Source organism: Acanthochromis polyacanthus, chromosome 5 (assembly GCF_021347895.1).
Source record: "Acanthochromis polyacanthus isolate Apoly-LR-REF ecotype Palm Island chromosome 5, KAUST_Apoly_ChrSc, whole genome shotgun sequence".
NCBI lineage: Eukaryota > Metazoa > Chordata > Actinopteri > Pomacentridae > Acanthochromis > Acanthochromis polyacanthus.
Window position 1 is genome coordinate 4,206,211 of NC_067117.1, and position 25,496 is coordinate 4,231,706.

The 25,496-nt window shown below is 41.4% G+C and overlaps 1 protein-coding gene across 1 annotated transcript in view; it reads left to right on the top strand.

Annotated features, from left to right (window-relative positions):
• Window positions 1–22,652, top strand: part of tafa3a (TAFA chemokine like family member 3a) — a 123,794-nt gene extending 101,142 nt beyond the window's left edge. Inside the window, exons 3-5 of the mRNA XM_051947943.1 lie at window positions 8,952–9,101; window positions 9,924–10,048; window positions 21,898–22,652. Of these exons, the coding sequence (XP_051803903.1) occupies window positions 8,952–9,101; window positions 9,924–10,048; window positions 21,898–21,909 (287 nt within the window). The 3' untranslated portion in view covers window positions 21,910–22,652. The remainder of the gene's footprint in view (window positions 1–8,951; window positions 9,102–9,923; window positions 10,049–21,897) is intronic.
• Window positions 22,653–25,496: the final 2,844 nt, after the last annotated feature.

A 25,496-nucleotide genomic window follows, 5' to 3' on the forward strand; every position in this document is an offset into this window, starting at 1 on the left:
ACATGAGGGGCAGAGTTTTACTGTGTGTGTGTGTTGCATATGTATTTTTGGCACTTGATGCATGTATATTGTGTTTTTCTGTCCATCTTGGGTCCACACACCTCGCAGCGCTTCTTTTTGCTGTTGCTGGCTGCAACCGAGAATAATGAAAAGATCAGGAATTTTACTAACTCTCTTCTCTCTCACAAGACATGAATGTCAGACCAGCTGCAATAGCATCACACACTTACTTCAGACTCCGCAGGTGGTGGTTCTGTAGGTTGGGTGGATGGAGCACCAGTAGCCTAGCCGCGCTAGACCCATGTTTCTGAAGGCACAAGGGTCTAGGACCGCTCGATAGGGAGGGAAGCGGGCTAAAAGGTTGTCTTTCAAATCCCTCTGCAGCAATTGGGTAGGTATACAACCAATCAGTGCAACGAATAGGCTGACGTAGTTCCGAGAGCACCGGCGGATTGTGGCTAAGTCCCATTAGCTTCCCAACCAGCGGAGCCAACTGGTATATTAAGGATTTGCCATATCCCGTCGGCATAAGTCCAAATACGTCTTTCTTCTCAATGAAACACTTCAGTGCCGTCCTTTGTTTATCTTTCAAGTTGAATTTTAGCTTCAAATCTTTAAGGGCTGTGGCCAAAGCCGAGTTGAAAGATAACTGTTTATTGTGCGCCGGTTGTTTCTGTCAGAATCGTCACGCCTCTGTCGTCACTTAGTTACGCCCGCCTTCTGACTCTACACTTCATGGTGATTGGTCCGGCCAGTTTAAGGAGAATCCAGCCTCGAGCCTTATGGAGGGTAACTAGACCCACCCTGGCAGAGAATTAAATTCGTTGCTGTGGGTTGTCTAGCGCGGCTAGGCTAGAGCATCAGCATTCTCGTCCTGAATCCTCCTCATGATTGCTGCAGAGGCTGGGGTTCTCGGAACATGTTGTCTTCTTTGTATTTGAGGCCTCAGTGCCTTTCCCAGTTCCTCAAGAAAGAGTCGCCTCCTCTGGAGCTTCCCTCTGCTCCACTCTGGGTTCAGTGCCATCCAGATGACAAAGGCATTGTATGCTGAGATGTCCAACATGTAAAAGAATATCACCAGTGGCCAGCATAGGGTTCTCCTTTGCAGCTGTAGGCAGTCACCAGCTTATCCATGTTGTCCGCACCTCCTTTTGTGGCATTGTAATCCATGATCATTTCTGATTTTTGATGCTCCTAGAGAGCAGGTGTTGGTGCTTGAATTTTGCAAAGCTGTGCAGGAATGGCAGGGCAGAAATACCCCCCCCCCCCCCCCCCCCCACACACACACACACACACACAGCCCACACCTACACACACCTACACACCCACACACCAGGCCCAGACAGGAGGAGGACAGAGAGCAGATGCACAAGACCTAAAACTTCCACTTTTATTGGCCCCAGGTCCAGTGGACCCGAACACCCTGTATGTAACATAAATGCGTAGGGGGGGTGTACGGTGTGTGGTCATTGAAAATGTGTTGTGATATATGTTCTTCACGGAAAATGAGCCAAGGCCAGTGAATCTGAGCTTGAAATAAAAAATTATCGTATTACTTTTCTTTGATATAAAAATGAAAATGGGTCCCACAGACCCGAACACCATACAAGGGTTAAATGACATGACAGTATATATTTTATGAGCCAGTCGTAATCAGTCGGTCTGTGAACCTTAATGCTCTAAAACAAAAGCTTTTCATTTGTTGGATTCTGTTAAAACGTACATTTAAAACAGATGAAAGAATCTTGTGTCTGAAGGTTTTAAGACAAGGATAGAACAAGGTGAGCTTCCCCATTTATTCCCCTCCAGCTCTGTGTGGGTTTTGGCTGCACATTGACATTTATCAATCAGGGATCCATTGATATGATTGTAGAGCAGAGTGCTTTGCTACAGAGTGGTATTGATTGACCGACGGGTTCAGCCGTGTGCCACTTCTCATTAGTGGTCTCTGTCCTTTCACCTTTCTTTGTCTCTCATCTCTCCCTCCTGCTGGCGTGGGTGCCTGCTGATTCAAACTGATGGCAGTCCTAAGTGCTTTAATAGAAATGTATTGATCAGGGGCTTATGAGCCATTTATGCTCTACCTGGATATTCACGCTCGGAGCAGACAGCACGCTGCCTCTCTCCTGCATCTATGTGTCATGTACAACTCTCACACTCAGTGCTCCTGCTGATGTCATACTAAGACTGGTTTATACTGAACAGTGGCAGGGTGACCGTGGTGGTTTGACAGAGCATTTTACAACAACAGAATCAGAGGTTCACTGGTCATCTCACCAGTGTCGGGGTGTCCTTGAGCAAAACGTTGACCTTTTACCTGCCCTCTGAAGAATGCATTTATCTTTGACTGACAGAAACTGATACTTTTATACACTCTATACATCTTGGATTGTGCCAAATAGGCCCAGTGAGTTCTTTAAATGTAACATGACTGCTAACTTAAAGGAATAGTTTTATATTTACATGAACTGTTGTTGATTATTAATGAGCTTTTTAGGTGGTAGATGTTAAAGTTTGTGTCTGAGTAGCTGTCTCTCCATTTTCACTTTTACTAGGTACCATAGAGAGTAGGAACTATTTTCCAAAATATTGAACCCCTCCTTAAACAATTCACTAAAATATTGCTTAAAACATTTATTTATATCTCTCACTTCATTATTCTTATCTTCTACACTACCAATCAAAAGTTTGGGATCACTTAGAAATGTCCTTATTTTTGAAAGAAAAGCATTTTTTTCCCCATTTTTTTCCATTGAATTAATCAGAAATCCAGTCTATACATAGTTAATGTGTTAAATGACTATTCTAGCTGTAAATGTTTAATGGAATATCTCCATAGGGGTACAGAGGAACATTTCCAGCAACCATCACTCCTGTGTTCTAATGCTACATTGCGTTAGCTAAAAGGCTCATTGATGATTATAAAACCCTTGTGCAGTTTTGTTAGCACATGAATAAAAGTGTGAGTTTTCATGGAAAACATGAAGTTGCCAGGGTGACCCCAAACTTTTGAATGGTGGTGTGTTTATTTTAGATAAAGGGCAAGCAGAAAAAAGAGCAAGAGAACAAATAAATGAGGGAACCCTTTTCACAGACACTTTCCAACGAGTTAATCTTTTTTTAACTAAATTAAAACACAGATAAAGACCAGATGAAAGAGCATTCTTGATCCTGGAAACAACAGTTAGGAAAACCTTCTCAGTTTGAAGCCCTTTCACTGAACCTCTTCTAATAATACAGGATTATTCTAAGAAGTTCTTTATTCAACTGTAACTTTATCTTTTGCTCTGAGGAGCCATGTGTTTGGTAATAAAAGTGACAAGCACGCTGTGTTTCACAATACAGGTTGCCACTGTTTGGCCAGTTGAATACTTTAAATGTGAAGCATCAGCACATGTTTTGTGTTAAGATTATTTTATACAGCTGTGGTGCAGCGTAAACACAGATATGAATGAGATAAAGTGACACTTTGTTTCTGTACAGCCCTTGTTTACAGTATATAATCTAAATCCAGGATGACTCTGCTCTAGAAAAAAAACTAGTAAGAAGATGGTTGCCGATTGTAAACACACTGAGTGGCCAAAAATGAGCACCCACAAAGATTTAATGATTTTATCGAATGCATAAATTCTTTCTCTTGGTTGTTTAAAGCACTTTCTCTGCTTCTGTTACCTCCCAGACCCCATATCCAGCATGTAGCAGCAGCAGCAGTCAGACAGTTCATGCTTGTTTCTTCTCGTATGGATCATTATTTGGGTGACCACAACACCCTGCTCTCTGACCCCTCGTCCTCTCCACACTGCATGGTGTTTTCGGGTCCAGCCTTAGAGTCAGTGACCTTGGCCGGCGGCTCCACTTTTAATCAGCAGCTCTCTGCACACAGGCAACCCCAACCAGCCGCCTACTGCACCTTAATGAGTCCAGAGTCTCAGGCCAGACCAAGCCGCAGCCTTATTTACCCTTTTTTACATCATGGAGCAAAACTACATGAATGAAGCGCATCATTGTTTAAGACAGGCCAATAAGAGCGAGATGATTTTAATCGATTTGAGCGTGACGTCTGCTCTGTGATGCCTTTTTTGCATTTATTCAGTTATGCTGTGAGAGTGAAGAAACCTATCACCTCAGTGCTTATTGAGGAACGTTTTCTGGACACCGATAAACAACGCATCTGTTTTTTCCCCCCCTCACGATCAGGTGATTTACAATGATTATCCTCTTGCACCTCTTGTGATTGCCTATTGTCCACGCACATATATCTTTTAAACAAAGTTTGAATATTCTATCCAAGCTATTCCAACTTTTGAAATTAACTTTGACAGGGGGGGGCGTGCTGGGGGCTTAAAGATAATCACATCAAGGGCATGGAGCTTGACCTGCTTTGCATCAATACGTTTCTGCTCGGTGAAAAGCACTCAGTCGGCAAATGTTGTCTTGGCTTTTGTGGGAATGTGAATAGCACCTTATTGATTGGAAGCAAAATGTTTTTAATGTTGTAGTTGAGATTTCTGGATTGCTAGCAAATGGGAAGATGGAAGCTCCCTGCAATCTATTCTCAAGTCAAGTTGCAAATTGAAAATCTTTACAGGCATAATTAAGGCTTATCTGAAAGGAATGTCAAAACTTTTCAAAGCTTTTTCTTCTTCTTCTTCTGTTTTTTTCCCCCCACTCATCCAATCCTGATTGTTATGTGTAAATACACAAACATGCTTAGACTTGTGATGGATCTATGCAGAAAAGTAATGAATATAAACTAGGGAGCAGTATTGATGTTTGATCCAGGCTAATGGCAGTGAGAACAGTGTCCTTGTAATTGATATTGTAATGTTCTTTCGCATAAATAAGCAGTTTAGAGATGTTGATCGAGTCATTTTCTGGAAGCATGTGCGTTTTGCAGTGTTGTGTAATTAACTGTATTAGCCAGACCCCTATGGAGAGATTCTCTTTTTGTCCTCTGGATGAGCTGCAGGGTCAGTGGCTTAAGTGTGTTGCTCAAGGATATGTGGACAGGTGGGGTTCAAAGCCGGGCTCCTCCGCCTGGGGGATGACCTGGATTTCAAGTAGCCGTTGTGTTTGGATGTTTGAAGCTAGACTTCACGGAGGAAATTACTCAAATACCCTCACAGGATTCTCCTCATGCCAAAGGAGACGTGGAAGCACACCGCCGAGGAAACCTTGTCCGACCTTGTGCAGAGCCAGATTTATGCTCTGACAAAATGGGAATCTCAATCTTCATCTCCACTGAACATTTTCTCGGCACTGTGTGTTCTGCGCCGTATGAATAGCCTCTTTGGATTGCTGCATAATGTGGGACTGGTTGAACATTAGAGATTCGTATTAGAAATGAGCAGTATGATAGATTTATTCGCTGGATGGTTGCCAGCACAATCCATCCGGCTCAGAACAAGCCCGTGCAGCCCGTTTAAAGGAGTGTGTCGGCATTTTGGAAAACACGCTTATTTGCTCTCTTGCAAAAATTGACATAATGCTCATATCTGTGTAATAAATATCAAGCTGTAACCTTCAAGTGGTTAGCTTAGCTTTGCACAGCGGCTGGAAACAAAAGGTAGCTTCTGTCTGCCTGGAGTTTCCATAAATCTGCAGAAAGACTATGACCAGCAATGAAGTGATCCATCTAATACAGATTGTTTACAGCCGAAGTTTGATGTGTTTTAATCTTATGAGCCATAGAACTCTATTGTTGTCCAAAGTCTTTGCCAATATTCATTACTCCACCAAGGAATGCGGCGGAGTTATGTGACGATTGGCGTACATTTGTCTGTCTGTCTGTCCGTTCACATCGTTACTCAAAAACACATTTGGATGAAGTTTCCAGGGAAGGTCAGAAATGACACAAGGAGCAAGTGATTAGATTTTGGCAGTGATGCGGCTTATACAGTGGGGGCAAGAAAGTACTTAGCGAGCCACCGATTGTGCCATTTCTCCCACGTAAAATGAAGACAGAGGTCTGTAATTTTCATCATAGGTTCACTTCAGCTGTGAGGGACAGAATGTGGAAAAAAAATCCAGGCACTCACATTGTGGGATTTTTACAGAATTTATTTGTAAATTATGGTGGAAAATAAGTATTTGGTCACCTCCAAACAAGCAAGATCTCTGACTCTCACAGACCTGTAACTTCTTCTGTAAGAAGCTCTTCTGTCCTCCGCTCGTTACCTGTATTAATAGCACCTGTTTGAACTCGTTAGCTGTATTAATAGCACCTGTTTGAACTCGTTAGCTGTATTAATAGCACCTGTTTGAACTCGTTAGCTGTATTAATAGCACCTGTTTGAACTCGTTACCTGTATAACAGACACCTGTCCACAGCCTCAAACAGTCAGACTCCAAGCTCCACCATGACCAAGACCATAGAGCTGTGGAAGGACACCAGGAACAAAAGTGTAGACCTGCACCAGGCTGGGAAGAGTGAATCTACCACAGGCAAGCAGCTCGGTGTGAATAAATAAAATGTGTGAGCGATTATTAGAAAATGGAACACATACAAGACCAGTGATAATCTCCCTGGATCTGGGGCTCCACACAAGAATGATCATGAGAATGTTGAGTAAAAATCCCAGAACTGCACGGGGGGACTTGGTGAATGACCTGCAAAGAGCCTGGACCAAAGTAACAAAGGCTGCCATCAGTAACACACTATGCCTACAGGGAATCAAATCCTGCAGTGGCAGACGTGTCCCCCTGCTTAAGCCAGTACATGTCCAGGCCCGTCTGAAGTTTGCCAGAGAGCATATGGATGATCGAGAAGAGGAGTGGGAGAATGTCATGTCGTCAGATGGAACCAAAATAGAATGTTTTGGTACAAACTCAACTCGTCGTGTTTGGAGGAAGAAGTTGCATCCCAAGAACGCCACACCTACTGTGAAGCATGGGGGTGGAAATATCATGCTTTGGGGCTGTTTTTCTGCAAAGGGGACAGGACGACTGATCAGTGTTAAGGAAAGAATGAATGAATGAAAGTCAGTGTTGCCTGGCCCCAAAACATCACTGCTCTAAATGGTAAATGGTCTGTATTTATATAGCGCTTTACTATACCTGCAAGGTACCCAAAGTGCTTTACATGATACGTCACATTCACCCATTCACACACTGATGGCGGAAGCTGCCATGCAAGGCGCTAACCATGACCCCATCAGGAGCAATTTGGGATTAGGTGTCTTGCTCAGGGACACCTCGAGCACGATGGGGCGAGGATCGAACCGGCAACCCTTCGGTTGCAAGACGGCCACTCTACCCACTGAGCCATGCCAGACTCTAGAGGAGATCTGCATGGAGGAATGGGCCACAATACCAGCTACAGTGTGTGCAAACCTGGTGAAGACCTTCAGTAAACATCTGACCTTGACAGCAAAGGTTATATTACAAAATATTGAGTTGAAATTTTGTTATTGGACAAATACTTATTTCCCACCACAGTTTAAAAATAAATTCTTTTAAAATCCTACAATGTGATTTCCTGGATTTTTTTCCATATTCTGTCTCTCACAGTTGAGGTGAACCTACAATAAAAACTTCAGACCTCTGTCATCATTTTAAGTGGGAGAACTTGCACAATTGGTGGCTGACTAAATACTTTTTTGGATGCACGGATTTGTTAAGCATTTCCATATCATTGCGAGATAGCGGTACAGCATCACTGTAACCATGACAACAAATGAGCGCTGTGTCAGCTGCCTGCTGATGATCACATGATTGCGATCCGACTACAAAACGACCGCTGAGGACCACGAATATTTCAAAGATCACAGAAAGCATCGACTGAAATAATATTCTTTACCTGCCCCACATGCGTCACAGGGCTAGCTAAGTTTGATTATAGTCCTCTCTTCTTGTCTTGAACTGCATCGTCTCTTTGTGTGTGATCATTTTTGTGGTCTATTGTTTGGAGTCAACCCCTATACAGTTTTGTTTTCGGTTCATCCTATGATCTGGATATTGAAGCTGCAGAATGGCTCCTGCCAATGACACACAGAGAGCTCATAGAACATCTTTATCAAAGCTTCTTTTCACACTTCACATCATTACCGTCTGTTTCATGAGTGAAGCTGACTTTTTTTTAATATGCATATATCACCAGTACCATTTGTTGCTATGGGTGTCACTTGACTAAATATTTACTATCGTTATATTTGAGCTCGCATGATTTTATATTTCAGTATATCTATTAAATACATGGAAACACACAGTGAAAATACACCTGATTGTAATTTCCAGCATGTAATGTGACTCGACAATCACGCAATGAAGCCAAACTCAAACAACAATGCATGTGTGAAGCAGTAGAGAATAACTCAAACGGAAAAGAACCAAAGAGAAATCAGCACCAGTGGAAGACATTCGGGTTTCTACAGCAACAAGCACAATGAAAAATGTTGCTTCTTTGAACCAATAATGAATAATAATTTCTCAAAAGAGTAATAACTTAAATCCCACATTATTATTATTAGTATTTAATTTTATTATCTGTAACGTGCATTTCCGAATCCAAGTAGTTGGACTGACAACAAATGCAACTTTCATTCAATTTCTAAGAGTTGTTAACTAAAAGCTGAAGTGCGTGTCTGATTAATTACTACAGATTACACTATGTGTTTGTGACAGATATTTTTTTCATAGTAAGTCTTCACTTGGAACCAGTGGGCTTGTGGTGGAGTACAAAAAGCATGGAACACAAATCAAAGTGGAGAGATATGGGCTAATGCATTGCGGCTTTTGATCTTTTAATGTGATCTGGACTTTTCTGAAATACAAAATAACACCAGCCTTATCATTTACACAAAAATAATGATTGTAGAAATACATCAAAGAGAAGGTACAAGCAGCTCTGTTATATTTACTTATGCTGCTGTGGTGAGAAACTTCAAGAACGGTGGATTTACTGCTTGCCGATGCACTCTAACCACTGTGTGTGTGTGTTTTTGTGCTTCCAGTTCATGTGAAAGCAGGAACCTGTGAGGTAATTGCTGCTCACCGATGCTGCAACAAGAACAAGATCGAAGAGAGATCCCAGACTGTCAAATGCTCCTGCTTCCCTGGACAGGTGGCGGGAACAACGAGAGCGGCTCCATCTTGTGTAGACGGTATGCCAGGCTTCTCATTACGGCGTCGGTAATGATATGAGACCCACTTCTGATTAGGGCTGGAAATGTGGCGCGGTGCAAAACTGTCACAGCTGTCACTGTGCCTCTGGTGCTTATCTCACCGATCACTGGCGCGTCAGAGGTTTATTGTATGAAAGAAGAAGAAATACGGCGGCGAGATGTTCGCGATCCTGCTATGTGACCCAACGGCTTCAGTCTTCAAAATCTAATTACCCAGCAGTTCATTTACTCCTTTCTGTTGTTGAGTCTATGTCAGACGTGTTCAGCGGAGGAGACAGAAGGCCAGGTCATTTAATATCATGTCCAAAGCGGCCTCAGTTACAGGTGAATTGATCCCTATCTCCTCTTTTCACTGTAATAGCTCTGACGGGGGCTTCCTCCGTTTTGACAGTTCTCTCTTCACTTTAGAAATGTCAGGGGAAGCTGCTTCTCCCCCCGTAGGCCTCCTCGAAGCAACAGAAGACCTTGACGTGCCAGCCTTGCTGCACGCTTTCATACTCATACAAACACCCACCCTCCTCACACCGAACACTGCTGCTCACAACACTCACCGGCTTGACATTGAACCACGGCCTGTAATTCAGACCTGGAAACACACCGGGGCAGGACTGACAGGTCTCACAGATCAAGACGCTCTCTTCAATCACCAGCGTGTATGTAGCCCAAGCCGAAGGTGCTCGTTGTTGCTTCAGCCGGCGCCAATCCCCGCTACGCTTCCAAACAGCGTGTTGTTAATTGCTTTCAGTCCTGTTTTTTTTTTTTTAAACTGATTTTTTTCTTCTTCTTTTGTGTTGCTCTCAGCGTCCATAGTTGCACAGAAGTGGTGGTGCCAGATGCATCCCTGCATGGACGGAGAAGAGTGTAAAGTGCTGCCAGATCTCAAAGGATGGAGCTGCAGTACGGGAAACAAAGTGAAGACAACCAAGGTGGGTTAAATTAACAGAATATGTCTTTGTTTGTGTAGCGACCTAAACGAACGAGAGTCGCTGAGAGACTGAAGCTGGACTTCTTTGTGCGACGCGCTAAACAGAAGAATCCATTGAGGTTTGCAAATAATAAATGTAAGCTTTTATTAAAGGAAAAACAATCAACTCCTGATAATGTGCATGAAGTTATAATCAAACTAATCAAAGAAAAATAGCGGTCAACAAAAAATGCGGCGACCCAGCTGAGCCCCTATCAAACAAAGAAAAAACATCAAGACAGGTGAGCCGCTATCATCATATTTAACATAATCACAAAATAATACTACGAACAAACAAACAAATAATTAATATACCTTTTAATCTTACATATGAAAATAATAATTCATTTATGGCTCCTACAATTTGTGCGGACAAATAGTGGACAGTCTCAAATTATCACGGGCAAACGTCAGAATTCACAGGATTTTAGAGGGAACAAAAAGACTACAACCGCACAATCCAGAATAATAGCTGTAACAGAATGTGACCGCTGAATAATGGAGGAGGGCTAGGTAAAAGAAAGAAACCGGAGCTAAAGAGAGCACTGAAGGATTTTTTTATCAACTTCAGATGAAAGTAGGAGGCAGCAGGAGAGGAAGATGTGACTCACAGGGGAGAATCAGTGGAGTGTGTCTTGAAGCGATCGGCTTCTAACACTAGAAAGGGGTGAGTTAAGTTCAGCCATCTATTTAGCTACAGCCCCATTTTGTTGTAGAAGTCTTAAGTACAGGTGCTTCTATTGTATTTTACTTAAGCTTCTAATTTGGTTGAGCTGTGTAGAACAGGTAGTCAGCAATCCGGGGGCCTCTGGGAAAGACCAGAATGATCTGGTGAAAGTGCTCCCAAATGAAAACAAACATCCTCTTGGATGCATCACAGTTAAAACCAAAGGTTTCTTCAAACAGTGGACGAGTATTGGTGTATTTTCAAGCTTGTGTTGTTTAGTGGAACTTTGGTTGAGGCTGTTTGGTGATTCCCCTTGGAACGATTTGTTTGGGCACATCTGAACTCAGCAATCTTGCTCAGGTGCAGACCAAACACCTGCAGAGGAGCAAAATCTAAACAGCTGGTGGCAGCTAGCCAGAGAATTAATCAGGTCTGACCTGAACTAGCAACAAAGTATGTGGACTTCTTGGGATTTTGCAGATAGGAGCTTCTTCCTTTCTTTACTTTTTCACTGCTACCAATGACCCAAATGAACGTCGTCGCATAGCTTTTGGTTTAATTTTTTCTATGTGATTAAACTAAACCAATGGGAAAGGACAACAGCTATACCAACTTCCAATGATTCAGTGCAAACAACCTATAGGTGGGCCAAAGTAGGTGGTTTAAACAAATCCTGGTTCTTTTTTTCATTTAGTTTGTAGTAAAAACTGTCTTCGGTTGTGGACTGAACCGCCAGACTGAGGCCCCATCAACACGAAGACAAACCAAGGTCTAAACGCCGAAATGCTGAATCTGCGTATCATCCACACGAAGACGGCATTTTGGGGGTCTGTAAATGATCATTTTTGAAACCAGGTTCCAGAGTGGAAAGATTTTGAAACGCTCTCCGCTACTTTTCAGATACGCTTGCGTCATAGTTTCGTATCTTCATTGACACGCATGCGCCACACGCTGCAACGACAACAACAATGGCGGCGTACAGTGTAGCAAACATGCTGGTGAAGCTGGTGACCCTACTATCCCTGTTGCAGCAAAATCTCCTTCTTCTCAACCACCACCGAGTTGAACAAACAATTATCGAGGACACATTACGGCACTTTATGGATACACCCCGGCTTGGTCTCTGTTTACATTTTTTGCCGCCAGTGCGCATGCCCACTGTTTTTTCTTCTGTTTGCGCGTGTTTCTGTCATATCCTTACAGCGCCCCTAGAGCTCTGGCATGTGCTTTACAGCGTTTCCATGCGCATCGAGCGCATTCATGTAGACGCACACATTTTCTGAGACGCCTTCGTCTTTATAGCGATCGTTTTTGAAACCGTTAAGCGTTTTGTCTTCGTGTGGATGGGGCCTGAGGCTGAGAAGGTTCTCGCTCTGCTTCCAACTGCTCTACTGATGAATGATTGAATGAATATTTCTCCACAGCCACATGGGCTTACAAGTTACTACTTATGTGTGCTTCAAAGGGAGCAAAAAGAAAGCAAGAAGACCCATGGTACTGCACACAGATATAAACAAATGAAGGGTTATATGTCATATGTTCATGATCAAACCAGATAATAATAATTGCAGACCGTCATCTTAATTGACTCACATTTTGGCTTTTGTGTATGACCTGACATAAATACAGTATATTCATGTCTCTATGTGGTGTCAATTTATTTCCCATTTAGCCACTGTTTAGCAGAATGTGTTCTCGTGTTGCATGTTTTTTTGTTTTTTTATTGCTCTGTTTACCAATTGTTTTGTCATTTCTCGGGCAATTAAGTTGTGATCTGACATATTCAACTGAAAAAAAAAAAAGGATTGCCACTTAAAATGTAATGTGGTTTGATGTCTATTCTGTGATGTTAGGGTAATAATCATGAAATAAATTTAGGGTTTTCTTCACAAGCTGACATCTGAGCTTGTTTTATGACAGAGCCTTACTACAAAATAGAATATTTAGTGTCAGAACTATTTGTGAATATTCATGATGTGCCACACTGATATATGCAACAAGATATTTGTCTTGTTTCTGCATGGACCTGTTGTGATCGGGTCAAAAGATGTTGCATCACATACATCGAAGAAGGTAATATCTACAGATTAAATAGAGAATTAGAAATATAATGATCAAGATGCTCTCTGATCTCCTTAGGTCAGAAATGAGCTGTGGGAGCGTAGCACACGTACACTTCAACAACAGAATAATCATTATCGCTTCCATAATGGACACCAGCGATCTCATTGGCACATGTTGTGTAGTTCCTAATGAATGTAGCCGTTAGCTTGACGCTCGACGATTCCACTCCAACTAATCCACAATGAAAAAATCCACAGAACGTCTTGAATCGTTTAAAGGTTTACTTAAAACAAAAACGTTGTACAAAATTATTTCCACAGTTAATAGAAGCAGGAATCGATCCACAAAAGAGAGGTCAAAAAACTGTGTGGCTCCACTCTCCTTTAGCCTGACTGAACTGCTGTGTGTGTGACCACCTGGCCCAAACTCTCATGTCACGTTATGAATCTACCAAAATAAAGTAGTGCAGTCACAAACAAATAAGATTATCGACAACTTGACTGACAACAACTTGCTCCAAAAAGCCACAAATGTAATATGAATGAGATTTTTAAACGTTTTTAGCTTAACTCAATTATCAATCATTCTGTCATTATAAGACATTTTAACCATTAACTTATTATCTTACTGAAATTATGAGGTGTGTATTTCTTAACTTCTAAATCACTGAATGTCAATGTCCAACATAAAATAAACTGCATTTAGGCTCCTACATGTTGGAAACTGCAGCCTCTGGGGAACCATAAAATGCTGCTGACGGCTAAGCAGAAATCCAGCTCGCGTGCATCCATCTGATCCTCAAGGTTTTAGCGGTAATGTTAAGAGAGAGCAGGCTTGGGTCGGGTCTGGCCTTTTGAAGAGGCTTGCATATGACTTCAAAAGCACCAGTGAGACACAAAACAAAGGCGAGAGAAAAGCAGGAGAAAGACAAACAAACAAAAATCCCTCCAGGAAGCAAAATTGTGGAGCGGGATGTGCTGAAGCAGGGCAGGAGGGCTGGAGCGCTCACACTTCTAGAGATTAATAGAGGTTATCTGGACGCGTGTTTTTGGGTTTTAGGGTGTGGTAGACCTGAAGTGGATGGTCGGTGAGGAGGAAGGGGGGGCACAGTAGGCCCTTAGCCATCCATCACGGTCCACTGTTTGACTCACCAAACGCCTGTAGTTGAGCTGCCTCTTCCATTATTCATGGCTACAGGAGGCCTGGATGAAGCAGAGCTTTTTATTTTTGCCGGGTTAATAATTCATGCCCTCTCACACAACCACGGGAAAGCAGAAACAGAGGCACAGACAAGCAGGGGTCCAGGTGGCTAGTGGAACCCGTCAGAACCTCGACTCTTTTTTGATTAGGGAGTCAGCGGGGGTCGCTCCATGCTCATGGCCTCGCTGCCTCCCACAGAGAGCCAGCAAGGGACGGCTTGTGTTTGCTAGAGGGTTCTGTATCCGAGCTTCCTGGACAGTTAACATCATTCTGGGGAACGAGCAGAGGGCTTTCTCTGGATCGAGCTCAGGCTCTCAAGGGTGGCGTTCACGCTGTGGCTGTCTCTGTGTAGTTCTGTACTCTGTGAATAAAACTTCCAACAAAATTCAGTTTGAGGAGCCCTCCAAAAATTCAAGAATGCAAAAATCAAACCCATTATCTCTGCTTTTCAACAGCTATAGAAAACCTTGGTTAGAGATGTATTTTGTACATTATTAAGTCATAAACGAAAGCTTCGTTGAGTTACAAGCGTTTATTAGAAAGCAGTTTTTCAGGTCTCTTAAAGCTGAATAGAAAAATGACCGGCCACCTGAACATTTTTATATTATTAAGACCATGTGCATTAACCAAAGGAAGTAATATTCAACGTGTGCGGCTTTTCAGGGCTCGGTTTGAACAGTGTAACAGAAAAAGACCTGAATTCATTCAGTCATTTTCAAGTCCTAAGTGTTTCCCAAAAGAAGTCAGGTCCAAGTCTTAAATCCACATTTTTATGAAAAATGCTGTTGTAATCCATGTTTTCATAATAAAAAATGAATTCAGTTAGTATATATAAAAGGGAAGTTAGTAGTAACACACACGGAAAATATCCCCTGATTTATTTACTGTCTTTCAGCTCATTGTTTTGTTTTTCTGGCCCTCAGTTTAACTTATTTTGATGTGAAATTCGCGTTTTCTTTTTCATTTGAATGATTTCAGTCTTCTTCAGTGTAAGTAGGAACCGCAAGCTAACCACTTTATGGGGACGTAATATGTCAGGGTTTGTCTGTGTGAGACATCGGTTTGTGTATTTATCCATTATCTACACCGCTTAATCCTCATTAGGGTTGCAGGGGCTGGAGTCTATCCCAGCTGACTTTCACACCTACAGACAATTTAGAATCACCAGTTAACCTGAGCATGTGTTTGGACTGTGGGAGGAAGCTGGAGAACCTGGAGAAAAGCCACGTCTGCACAGGGGGAACATGCAAACTCCATGCAGGAGGATCCCAGGCCGAGACATGAACCGGGCATCTTCTAGCTGCAAGCTGAAAGTGCTCACCACCATGGCACTGTGCAGCCCTTATGTGTATTTACAACGGCTACAAAAAATGAAATAATCCTGCTTTAAGACTGATCCTAGTCTAAAGTCTGCAGCTCTGTGAAATGTTATTTTTATTGTCTTTTAAATCTTTAAAATAGATTTTAAGTTATTAGGTTAATAATAAGCAAAATAAAAGTACTTAAATGGGTGCTACAGGTGTAAAGAAGCTCCTCGCTCACAGCACACGCCTCACACAGCAGCTACCATAAATCCTTTCTTCTTTGATGTCTGGTAGTGGCACTGTTGATAAAAAATGACGGTGTCGTTTCACCTCATGATGAAGTCACATCAGTAAATCAGACATCTTAACACCCTCCAGGCCCCTTCTCAGACAACTCCAGTTGTTCCCTCTTTCTCCGCATGTCCGAGAGCCACTAGTTTTATAGTCCTGCTGGTAATGTCAGGAATTATAACCCCAGCAGCTCCTGCTTTTCACTTCCTATCAATCAGAGGACAGAAGGCAAAAGAACACAGAGCCTTTCCACTTGACAGGTACTCTGACGCTTGCAGAGTGTTGAAGTTTGCTGATGGATGGCTGTCTGAGACATTTCTTTTCAAGACATAATGAAAATATGACTTGCATTTGCTGCACCACAGCTGTGAGAAGTACATGTATTCTTGCCTCAGTATTCTGGAAACATACGTAGATGCAGTTCAGCTATGGCGTGTTTATGAAATTGACAAATTAATACCCTCAGCTTGAATCGAATGTCTTCTGTGACCGCAATTAACCTCCATAAGAGAAGGTTATTATTCATAAAAGTACAATATTATGCTCAGAATGAGTGTTTTTATTATTAAGACAATACAAGATAAACAGGTGGAATAAAGCGCTGCATACTCCAGCTGATGTTTTACTCACGTAGTTGAAGTGAATGCATTAAAAATGTCATCAAAATGTTGATCAGTGCTGTCTTACAATACAGTGGTAATAAAGTTCACATTCAAGAAGGAAAAACACAAGTTAAACCACCTCGTTTCACCCGAATTCCAGTTGCCCAAACCAATCAGTGGGAGCTGGCAGTGCAGTGACAACAACGTGATCCGTCAGCGGCTTTGCACTCAAACGCCACCTGTTGTCTTTGTTGGTATGCAACCAAGCCAGGAAAGCTGCTGCCATGAACTGAAATCTGTCTTGTGGGCGAGTGTTTTATCCCCGTGCTGCCCAAGAGTCCAATGCCACATGGGGGGGGAGACTCTCCTCCTGTAGAAAGTTATTGTTAAAGATCCCCTCTGATGAAAATATGTCCATATGGTGTTCTTTTACACACTAGAAGATGTATCATGAGAGAAATAAGCAGTGAAATAGAACTGCAGTGGATGGCAGTGACAAAAGCATGGATTCAGATGTATGGGGTTTTATAGGTAACAACGGAAGGGAATCAATCCCATCTGCTTGTTCGGTGGTGCTTTTGGTGTCATTGTCCTCCAGAATCTGTTCAAGCATAGACGGCTGAATTCCTCCAATAATACAGTTTGTCATTGCGTATTGTAGAGCAGTTTTACAGAATTGTTATTATTTTGTTAGTTTAGCCTTTATTTAACCAGATCAGTCCCACTGAGATACAGTGATGTCTTTTTCAAGGGAAGCCTGGCCAAGACAGCAGCCTGAGAAACATTCAGATTGCAACAATTAAAAACAGGCAACACCAGCTCACACAGCAAAATAAATCAAATGCATGCTAGATAAGAGCACAGGATCATGAATTTACGTTAAAACAACAACCAGTGAGTTAAGTAGCTGCTGCAAAGTCTTTCATCCGGTGTTGATGAGTTCCTTTAGATTCAGTGTGTTCTGCAGTGAGTGAAAACAGTGTTTCCCAGATTCACAGTGGACCTTTGGCACGTTTAAATTGGAGGTGAGCTGGTGTGCTCCAGCTGCAGGCAAGCAGTGGAGAGCTGATTGGAGAAAGACACGGGCAGACTAGATCTGTGAATTACATGTAAGCCATTTTAAGGCTGTTATTTTAGTGGGATAAAGCTTCTAAAATTGCAATTTTGATGATTGGAGATGAGTTTTGGGTTTTCGAAAATTTGTAAAATATCACTTTGTTTTGTCTGTTTTGTGTCGTTTTCTTATAAGAGAAATTGAAAGTGATGAAATTACACCGGGTTGTATTTTGGTTTATTTTTCTCAGCTCTGTGTTGTCGGTTTAAAACAGCATGTGAGTAAAACTAATATTTAGAGGTAAAGGCAGGAAAATGGTGCGAGTTCTTTAATCAATGGATCGCCTGTAAAGAGGAGCTAAATCATTCTATTGGTGATTGATTTGTTGTTTTTTTAAACATCGCTGGAGGCTGATATCGACTTTGTAATTTGTGTTTTTAGAGCAACGAGGACTGAAAAACTGTCCTCAGTGCAAGTTGGATATAATTATTAGACTCCTGCATCAGAACTGTGAATATTCAGAGATGATGATTCTGTTGTCACTCTGGATGGATGATGATGAGTGCTGGATTCACACAGATGCATGCATGCACAGGCACGTGTGCTTCAGTCGATCTCCATCAAAGGTTGGGTCCTAGTTTGTTTGTCGATGGGACTTTGAACCTACAGCTGGCCAGTCAAGTGCAGCCTTTCATCCTGAGGCGACTTAAGCATCCGACCCAGAGGAGCTGCCTTCTGTTCTGCTGATTCCCCTTTGTGTGTCTGCTCACCGATAACCCTCACGGTGACCCCCGCAGCACCACAGCATGCTAATTGGTTTGATAAGGCTTCACCGGAGTTCATTTTTTTCTTTATTTGTGTGTTTCTGCTGACATTTTCTGCTTTCTGCATTTTGTTTACTCAGTTTTTAGGTGTGTAAGCTTTTTTTCCCCCCTCTTTCGCTCGTCTCTTTTGAAGTAAAATGCTCCTTAAAAGCTGCTGCTGCAGTTATAAACGTATCCTATTTGTTTGCTTCATCACGCTTTTGCTTTTCTTTCACCATATGAAAGCTGTTACATGTGTAAAAATAGACTACGATCACAGAAATCTTGTACGTGTGGAGCAATTATCAGTGGAGCAATAATCTGCATGACACTGCTTATAAATCCATATAAACTGATTACTGCACCAGTTTGCCTCTTACAACATCGTATAAGGTGGTTTAACTAGACGTTTGACTGTACTGCGTCTACAGCCTGCTGCTTCAAGTGTAGTGAGACCAAACAATTTTCGTCTTCCCTCTCACACCCGTGATTCCTGAGGATTGTCACACAGAAGTGAAAATTAAATTGTGGCTCCCCAAACAGCAAGCTCTGTGTCGTCATCTGCAGCTCTGAGCAGCAGAAAAATCACACTTCCACCACGTTTTTGAATTGCGTTGCTCCAAACGCGGATCGTGTGCGGTAGAGCTCTTGTCGATTCAACCGGTGAGGCCTCACTTGTCGCTAACGAAATGACAGTAATTCTCAAACATTCCCACTGGAACACCTGCTCTTATTTCTGTGTGTCTCTTTGTGCCTTTTAGAGTGCCTCCTACATCACAAACCAAGTCAAAAAGTTACTTCTGTTCTACTTTTGAAAGGGCAAACCAACAAGGAACAGCATTCGCCCCTCGGAGTGGAGTTAGGCTTAAAATGAGAGTAGTACAAACTGCATGTTTCAATCCTTTAGATTAATATTCGTGGCAAGGTCTGAGAATACTTATGCCGGCAGTATGCTGTCATGAATAATAATAATGCCCGTGTTTGCATGGAAATCATTGACCATGATGTGCATTGTATTACATCTAGCTTCTAGTAGCTCACTGTCTTCCAATTTTTGTTTGAATTCTAAACATGCCAGCAGGGAATACGCACACCTTGAACCTGTCACTTTTCTGACAGACAGACTGCTGCTTGTTACCAAAATAAGAGCTTGTGTTAAAAGGATAGCTGAAGGAGAGCCGAAATGATTAGTCCGTTAATCAGTGGCTGTACAAACACACAAAGAAGAGACTGCAATCATGCTAACGGCTCTTTGAGGTGTGCACAGCAGTGATTTGGGCTAAATGATTACATCAGCATGCGGTTATTGTCATGAGTAAAATCCTAACCGGCTGATGTTTAGCAGATATTGTTATCATTATTATATTTTATATTAAATTGTCATAGCTATAGTGGAAAATCTGACCGTATGAGAGTGTTGGATGACGTGTACGTCTGCCGAATTTTAAGTTAAAGCGAGTGAAATTTAATAAAGAACGACTGAGGAGACAGAAAGAAAACAGGAAAGAGACCAGACAGGGAATTATTGCAGGAAATAGACTGCAAATGGCATATTTGACATTATTTTATTTTTCATTGAATAGTTTCTAATTTTTCCTTTCTGTGCCTTCAGACTAAAATGTGAATCAGAAGAAAACAAACAAATCCCCTGATCGAGTGTCCAAGTCTGTCATAAGAGGGAAACAAAGATAATCACAGTCAATGCGCCTTTTTAACCACCATTTCCTTAGCTGTTACGGCATTTATATGTTGTTTAAAGAGGAAATATTCTTTATAAGCAACAATCTTTAACATGAACTGCCAGTCAAAAGTTTGGACTCACCTTCTCATTCAATGCTTTTTATTTGTTTGTAATATTTTCTGCATTGTAGATTAACACTGAAGATGAACACTTTGTTGTTTCCAACATAACTGCATTTATATTCTTTTATACTTTTGATGTCTTCAGTATTAATCTCTGATGTACAAAATAATTAAATGAAAACCACTGAATCAGAAGCTGGGCCCGAGCTTTTGACTGGTAGTGTATATTAGTATCCTAATCTGAATCCAACCTTGAACAGAAAGCTGTTCCCCTGGGTCTGAACCTGTTCCTGGTGCATTTAAAACAACAGAAATGGAAAAAAAAAAAAAACGTGATATATGAATCTGAACAGGAACATATAAGACAGAAACACTGTGACTAAGAGACAGACCTGAATAAAAACATGATAAAATATGGGATAAAAGAAGAAGATGCAACACAATTAAACATGAAGTCAGGGTGTCACGCTTGACTCGACACTAGGAGAGTCTTCAGCAGTGACTTTCTAAAGTCTCAGCAGTCCTCACAGGAAAAGAAACTGTTCCAGTTACTGCAAAGGCTCGATCATCTAGATGTTGGAACATCCAGTCAACCTCAGTCCTCTAACCAGGGTATGAAAATGAAAGCTTTTTCTTTTAAAAATACACGGTACCAAACCATTTAAAACCTTAAAAATGATACAGTAACAATATTAAAGTCAGTCCTGGAACAGAACAGGACTGGCATGACGGGATCACGTCTGTATTTTCTGCAGATGCATTTTGTTTTTTGTTTTTTTAAATAATATTTTTATTGGAGAACTTTTTGCATACAGAAATACACATGTATATATACAACTTTTTAAGTACTCCACGTTCATTTTTTAACATCTGTTTCTCCCTCAAGCAAAACTCATGAACCAATGCGGCTTATATAATATTCAAAAACAAATGTGATTAAAATTAGTTGTAGTCAGTACAGTCATTTTGTGTCAGGGTAATAAATTCAATCCATTTTACCCAATTTTGGTCAAACTCAGCTTTCCGAGTTCTTAGACAGTGAGTCAATTTTTCCATTTTTATATATCTGAATAATTATTTCAAACCATTCCTTCAATGTTGGAGGTAATTGCTTTTTTACTAGCTGCAAGTAGAGCCTGTATTAGTTTTACATCTTTCCCCCGATTCAGTAGCTGAGTAGGACCAAAATATAGCGTCTCAAAGTTCATAGGTAAATGGGTTTTAAACACATCACTCAATGTTTTATGCATCTTCTTCCAGTATGATGTTAACTTGGGGAATTCCCAGAACACATAAAAGTGGTGTGCCTCCCTCGATTGTTTTTTAAATAATTTTAAGACATCACTTTGGAAAATTATTGAAATTCTTTAATCTGGACTAAATTGGTGGATCCAACACTGCTACTCCTCGCACCATGATGCTAGTGTGGCCACAATAGTCAGCAACAGTTTAAATAGTTAATTGGATGTTCACAATTTTTTTCAGTGCAAAAAAGCCTAAAATTCATTGGTATCAATCATTGAATTTTGAGTTTTTTGGTTCTGAAAATAAGCTGTTTGAATAAGTAAATTTAGTCTTTAGAAAATTACGGTGAGCAGTTCTGCTTTTTTTCTGACATTTTGCCGGTTTTTCATTAGTCAATCATCAGTTACAGTGTTTGTGTGAAGGAAGGAATGCATTCTCTCAGAAGTGATTCATAGCACACAGAAACTATTCATGACATCAAAGGACAGAGAAGACTTTAAAGACTGGCTACACAGATTTTTATACAGATTGTAGCAGTTTTCTTTTGTCAAATTGAAGTTTTTGTCGACTATAAAAGTAGGATCAACTTGGAAAAGTAAAGAGGATTTAACTTTTCTGTTGGTCTACTGAAGGATCTGTCACACTCAATGTCAGAGAGCACTTGTTTTGTGAGCCCTACAGCTATTTGTTTTCACCATTCAGACAAATTCCCTTTTAATCCTCAGCATCTATTCAATCAATATCTCCTTTTTTTTTTGTTCTTTCCCTGTGTTTCTAGGTCACCCGATAGTCGTCTGTTTTAAGGATAACCTTATGTGGAACCAGACGCTCTTTCTTTGACAGCACCATTGGACATTTGGATATCACGTGTTTTGAGGATTGGTGGAAACCAGGGACCAACAAGGACAGCTATCACGGACATTCCAGTGAGCGAATGGAGGAATCGGACCAGGGAGCTCCACATAAGACTACGTATCCAAACAGATTCCTGACCTTTGATCCAGCATCAACAGTAGCTGTCTCTGAGCTCTACTGCCCACCAAATCTCTCTTTGTATTATAGTTTTATTGCTATGGACTAGAGGACTCAACCATGAAGATATTTATTGACTAAAAGACTGTGGATTACACCAGAAAAAAATCACCCTTAAAACAAAACCATGTGATGTGAAACTTTTGTGTTACTTTCTTGCCCCCAGGACTCTTGATGCATATCTGTGTTGAAGATCTCGTGAGATCGTAAGCGTTTCTGTTCCTTTTAGCCTTCTGGAGCAGATATCTCTTCTGTTTCTTTTTTTGTTGATTTGAAAGTGTCTGGCTTCTTTACGACGTCAGGTCTCCCTTTCACAGACAAAAGAAGATGCCACAACGGTAACACCCAGAAAAAACGTGACGATGTTTGACTGCAAGTCGCCAAGGGTCAACGTAGCTGAGTTCTGCCAACATGTTTTAATGGTATCTGTTGTTTTGAAAGCCTGGTGACTGCTATTCATTACAAATGTCGATATTATCTCAATAAATCTAATTAAATGGATATAGCTGGTAAGAAACATTTGGATTTTTTCCAGTATGTGTTAATGTCGTGTGCAGGTCATATAGGCAGGAGCTGTTGGGACTTCCATCAGCAGGAAGTCGAGCAAATAACTGGACAAAAAAAGTAGTTGGCGGAGCTCACAGCTACTCAGGGCTGTGTTCATGGTGGATCTGCTGAAATGTGAAAATCAGCAGATGCAAAAAAATAGGCCATGTGAAAAAATACAAAAGGGAAAAATCTCTCCACACCGTAGTTCTTACGATGAACAGACTTCACAAAAAGCCATGTGAAATCTGGTCCAGGGAGAGACGGATAATTAGCTCTCACCCTAAAACAACCCTAATCCTGTTTGATTCATTTCCAAAGCTAGATGCTGGTGTCATCCAAGCCTGCGTTTATGGCGTTCCATTAATGCTACCCATCACCAAGCAAACTATACGACCTTCTTTCTTCCTTTTTGGTTCGAATGATTTCCCGTAAGGCATTTTTTTTGTTGTTGTTGGAAATCCAAAATTGATTGTTCTTGTGTGTCTTTAAAAGCTTTTAAAAAAAATAAACCTTGTGAGGGAGTTAGGCTGGGTAGGAGATGGGGGGATGGAACGGGAAAGGATTATTTAGCCTCAGCAGCCTCGCTAGCCATATGAATCAGTGCGGTCCAAGGACAAATAAAATGCCCATCCATTTTGACACATATAATTTGGTTGCTATCATTGCTGATATCAAAGCTCCATTCCCCGCTCTGTGGAAGCCAGGCGGGTACCTGTGAGGAGGCAGGAAACAGTCGGGGATCTATTTGCGTTTCACCTGCATGTGACATACACCTTAGGGAACAGAAATTGCAGTATATAACGCAGGGGCCCCTCCTCTGATATGATAATAAGATATTTTTGAAATGTAAATTTTGTCTGTGGCTGTCATCTCACCATGTGTGTGGGAGCGACAATCAAAGAAATTAGAGAAATTTCCTCCTGCAACAAAAACACAGTTGGCACTAAGCTTGCATAGAACTCACACAGAAAGCTTCAGTCAATTATAAGGACGTCTAGACTCCAAACAAACCATTGCTTTAAGGGGAGTTTCATATTTTGTAAGTCAATTTCCGTCTGTAATTGAAACAGTACATTCACTGCAGAATGCTTCTTAAACTAAACACAATTAATTAGGCAAAAATGTAGAAGGCTTGCTCCCAAAGATCGGACCCATGGGACTGCTGCTGAGGGGGAGCTGTGTGGGGGGGGTTGCTATGGTTAGCGGTCCAGGTTGCCTCTTGTTTGGTTAGAAATCATTAAATTACAGTAATGACTAATTTCTCATTCCTGCGTGCAATTCGCCGGAGACCGCCATGGATTTAATAAAGAGCTGGCGATGAATTACAAACAGCGAATGGCTGAGGAAAGGCTACGTGATTATACAGAGTAATTCAAAAGTGCATTAATAAAACAATACAGAAACATTGCTAAATCATTTGAGATAAAGGCTATTTGCATAATTCATTAAGATTAATCAGACCAGGCAATCTACCACAGTGCTCCGAGGAACAGAGAGAGAAGACATGAATCCAGTCCCCAGGAAAAACCCCTTTATATCTACAAACAATGATACAAATCTACCCTTGGATCAGAGAATTAACCTCTGCGCACTTTACAGCCCCTGCAGTGTTGAAACACAATCCTTCAGTCATTCACCTTTATGTGGGCTAATATTCTATTAATAATGAAAGATCTTTTCATGGCATCACCCCTCTGGGTTTTGTTGCTCTGCCATAAAAGACCTTCACAAAAGTTGAATGGAAATGCGTTCTGCGCGTTTGGAAACCGCAGTGTGGCTTTGAGGTCTGGCTGCTTGACAGTTTTGTGTGCTGCTATTGGCTTCTGCGTTTCACTTCTCAGCGGTGAAATGAGTTGGACGGGATGCACACGGGATGAGCTTGGCATTGGACGCGGATCGCTTACCGTAGATGTCACCGGTTATCCAGGCAAAGACCACCTGTAACCCCTTATGACCCTCAGCTGGGTTATCTTCTCTGTCATTATCAGTCCAGGTGTTTAAAGGAAAAACTGGACAAACGGAGAAATATTCATTCTCACTCGTTCAGATCAGAGACTGGCACCTCTTTACGGATTTAAATGTTTTGTAATTACTGACGATGTGATTAGTTAACCATTCTGGAAATAGCCATGAAATTTAATCTAGGAATCAGAGTTGGAATAATGGATGAGCTAGCTAGGTGGGCAGATAGATAGGTCGATGGATAGATTACTATATTAAAGGACAATTTCATTTGATTTCATCCTGGCATATTTGCTTTTCTCTCCTCACTTCCATTGCAGAGTTTCAGAGCATCTCCTCTGATGAATATCTCTCACCAGATTGAAATATTGAACTTTTAATCTTTTTTTGATGGAGTAATAGCTTTGCAGATATCAAAGCAATGCACTGTGGGACAGGACATACTTTCTAAAAAGGAATTTTGCAAGTGTGGGAAGTTAACACGACTCCAGTAATTGCATCTTTTGTTGTGTTCGACTGTAATTTTACATGAAACTACAGTGTGGCCTTGTGAAAGTAATCTAGGAGGAATGTGTGCTTGCATGTGCAGAATGTGACTGAGTCAAAGAAACGCCTTGCAACATGACGATGTGTTACAATTTCAATGCGACAAATGACGGGCGATGCCGAACGTTTGTGACCCTGGGTTGTTCTGCTAAAGCCCTGGCACCCCCGCTGCAGAGCCGAGCTGGTGTTGTTTAGGAGTTTTGTTTCACACACACGAATGACGTCTTTGGAGTCACAGGAGTGCCACATCAAAATATAAATAAATAAATAAATGTGGAAATATAAAGA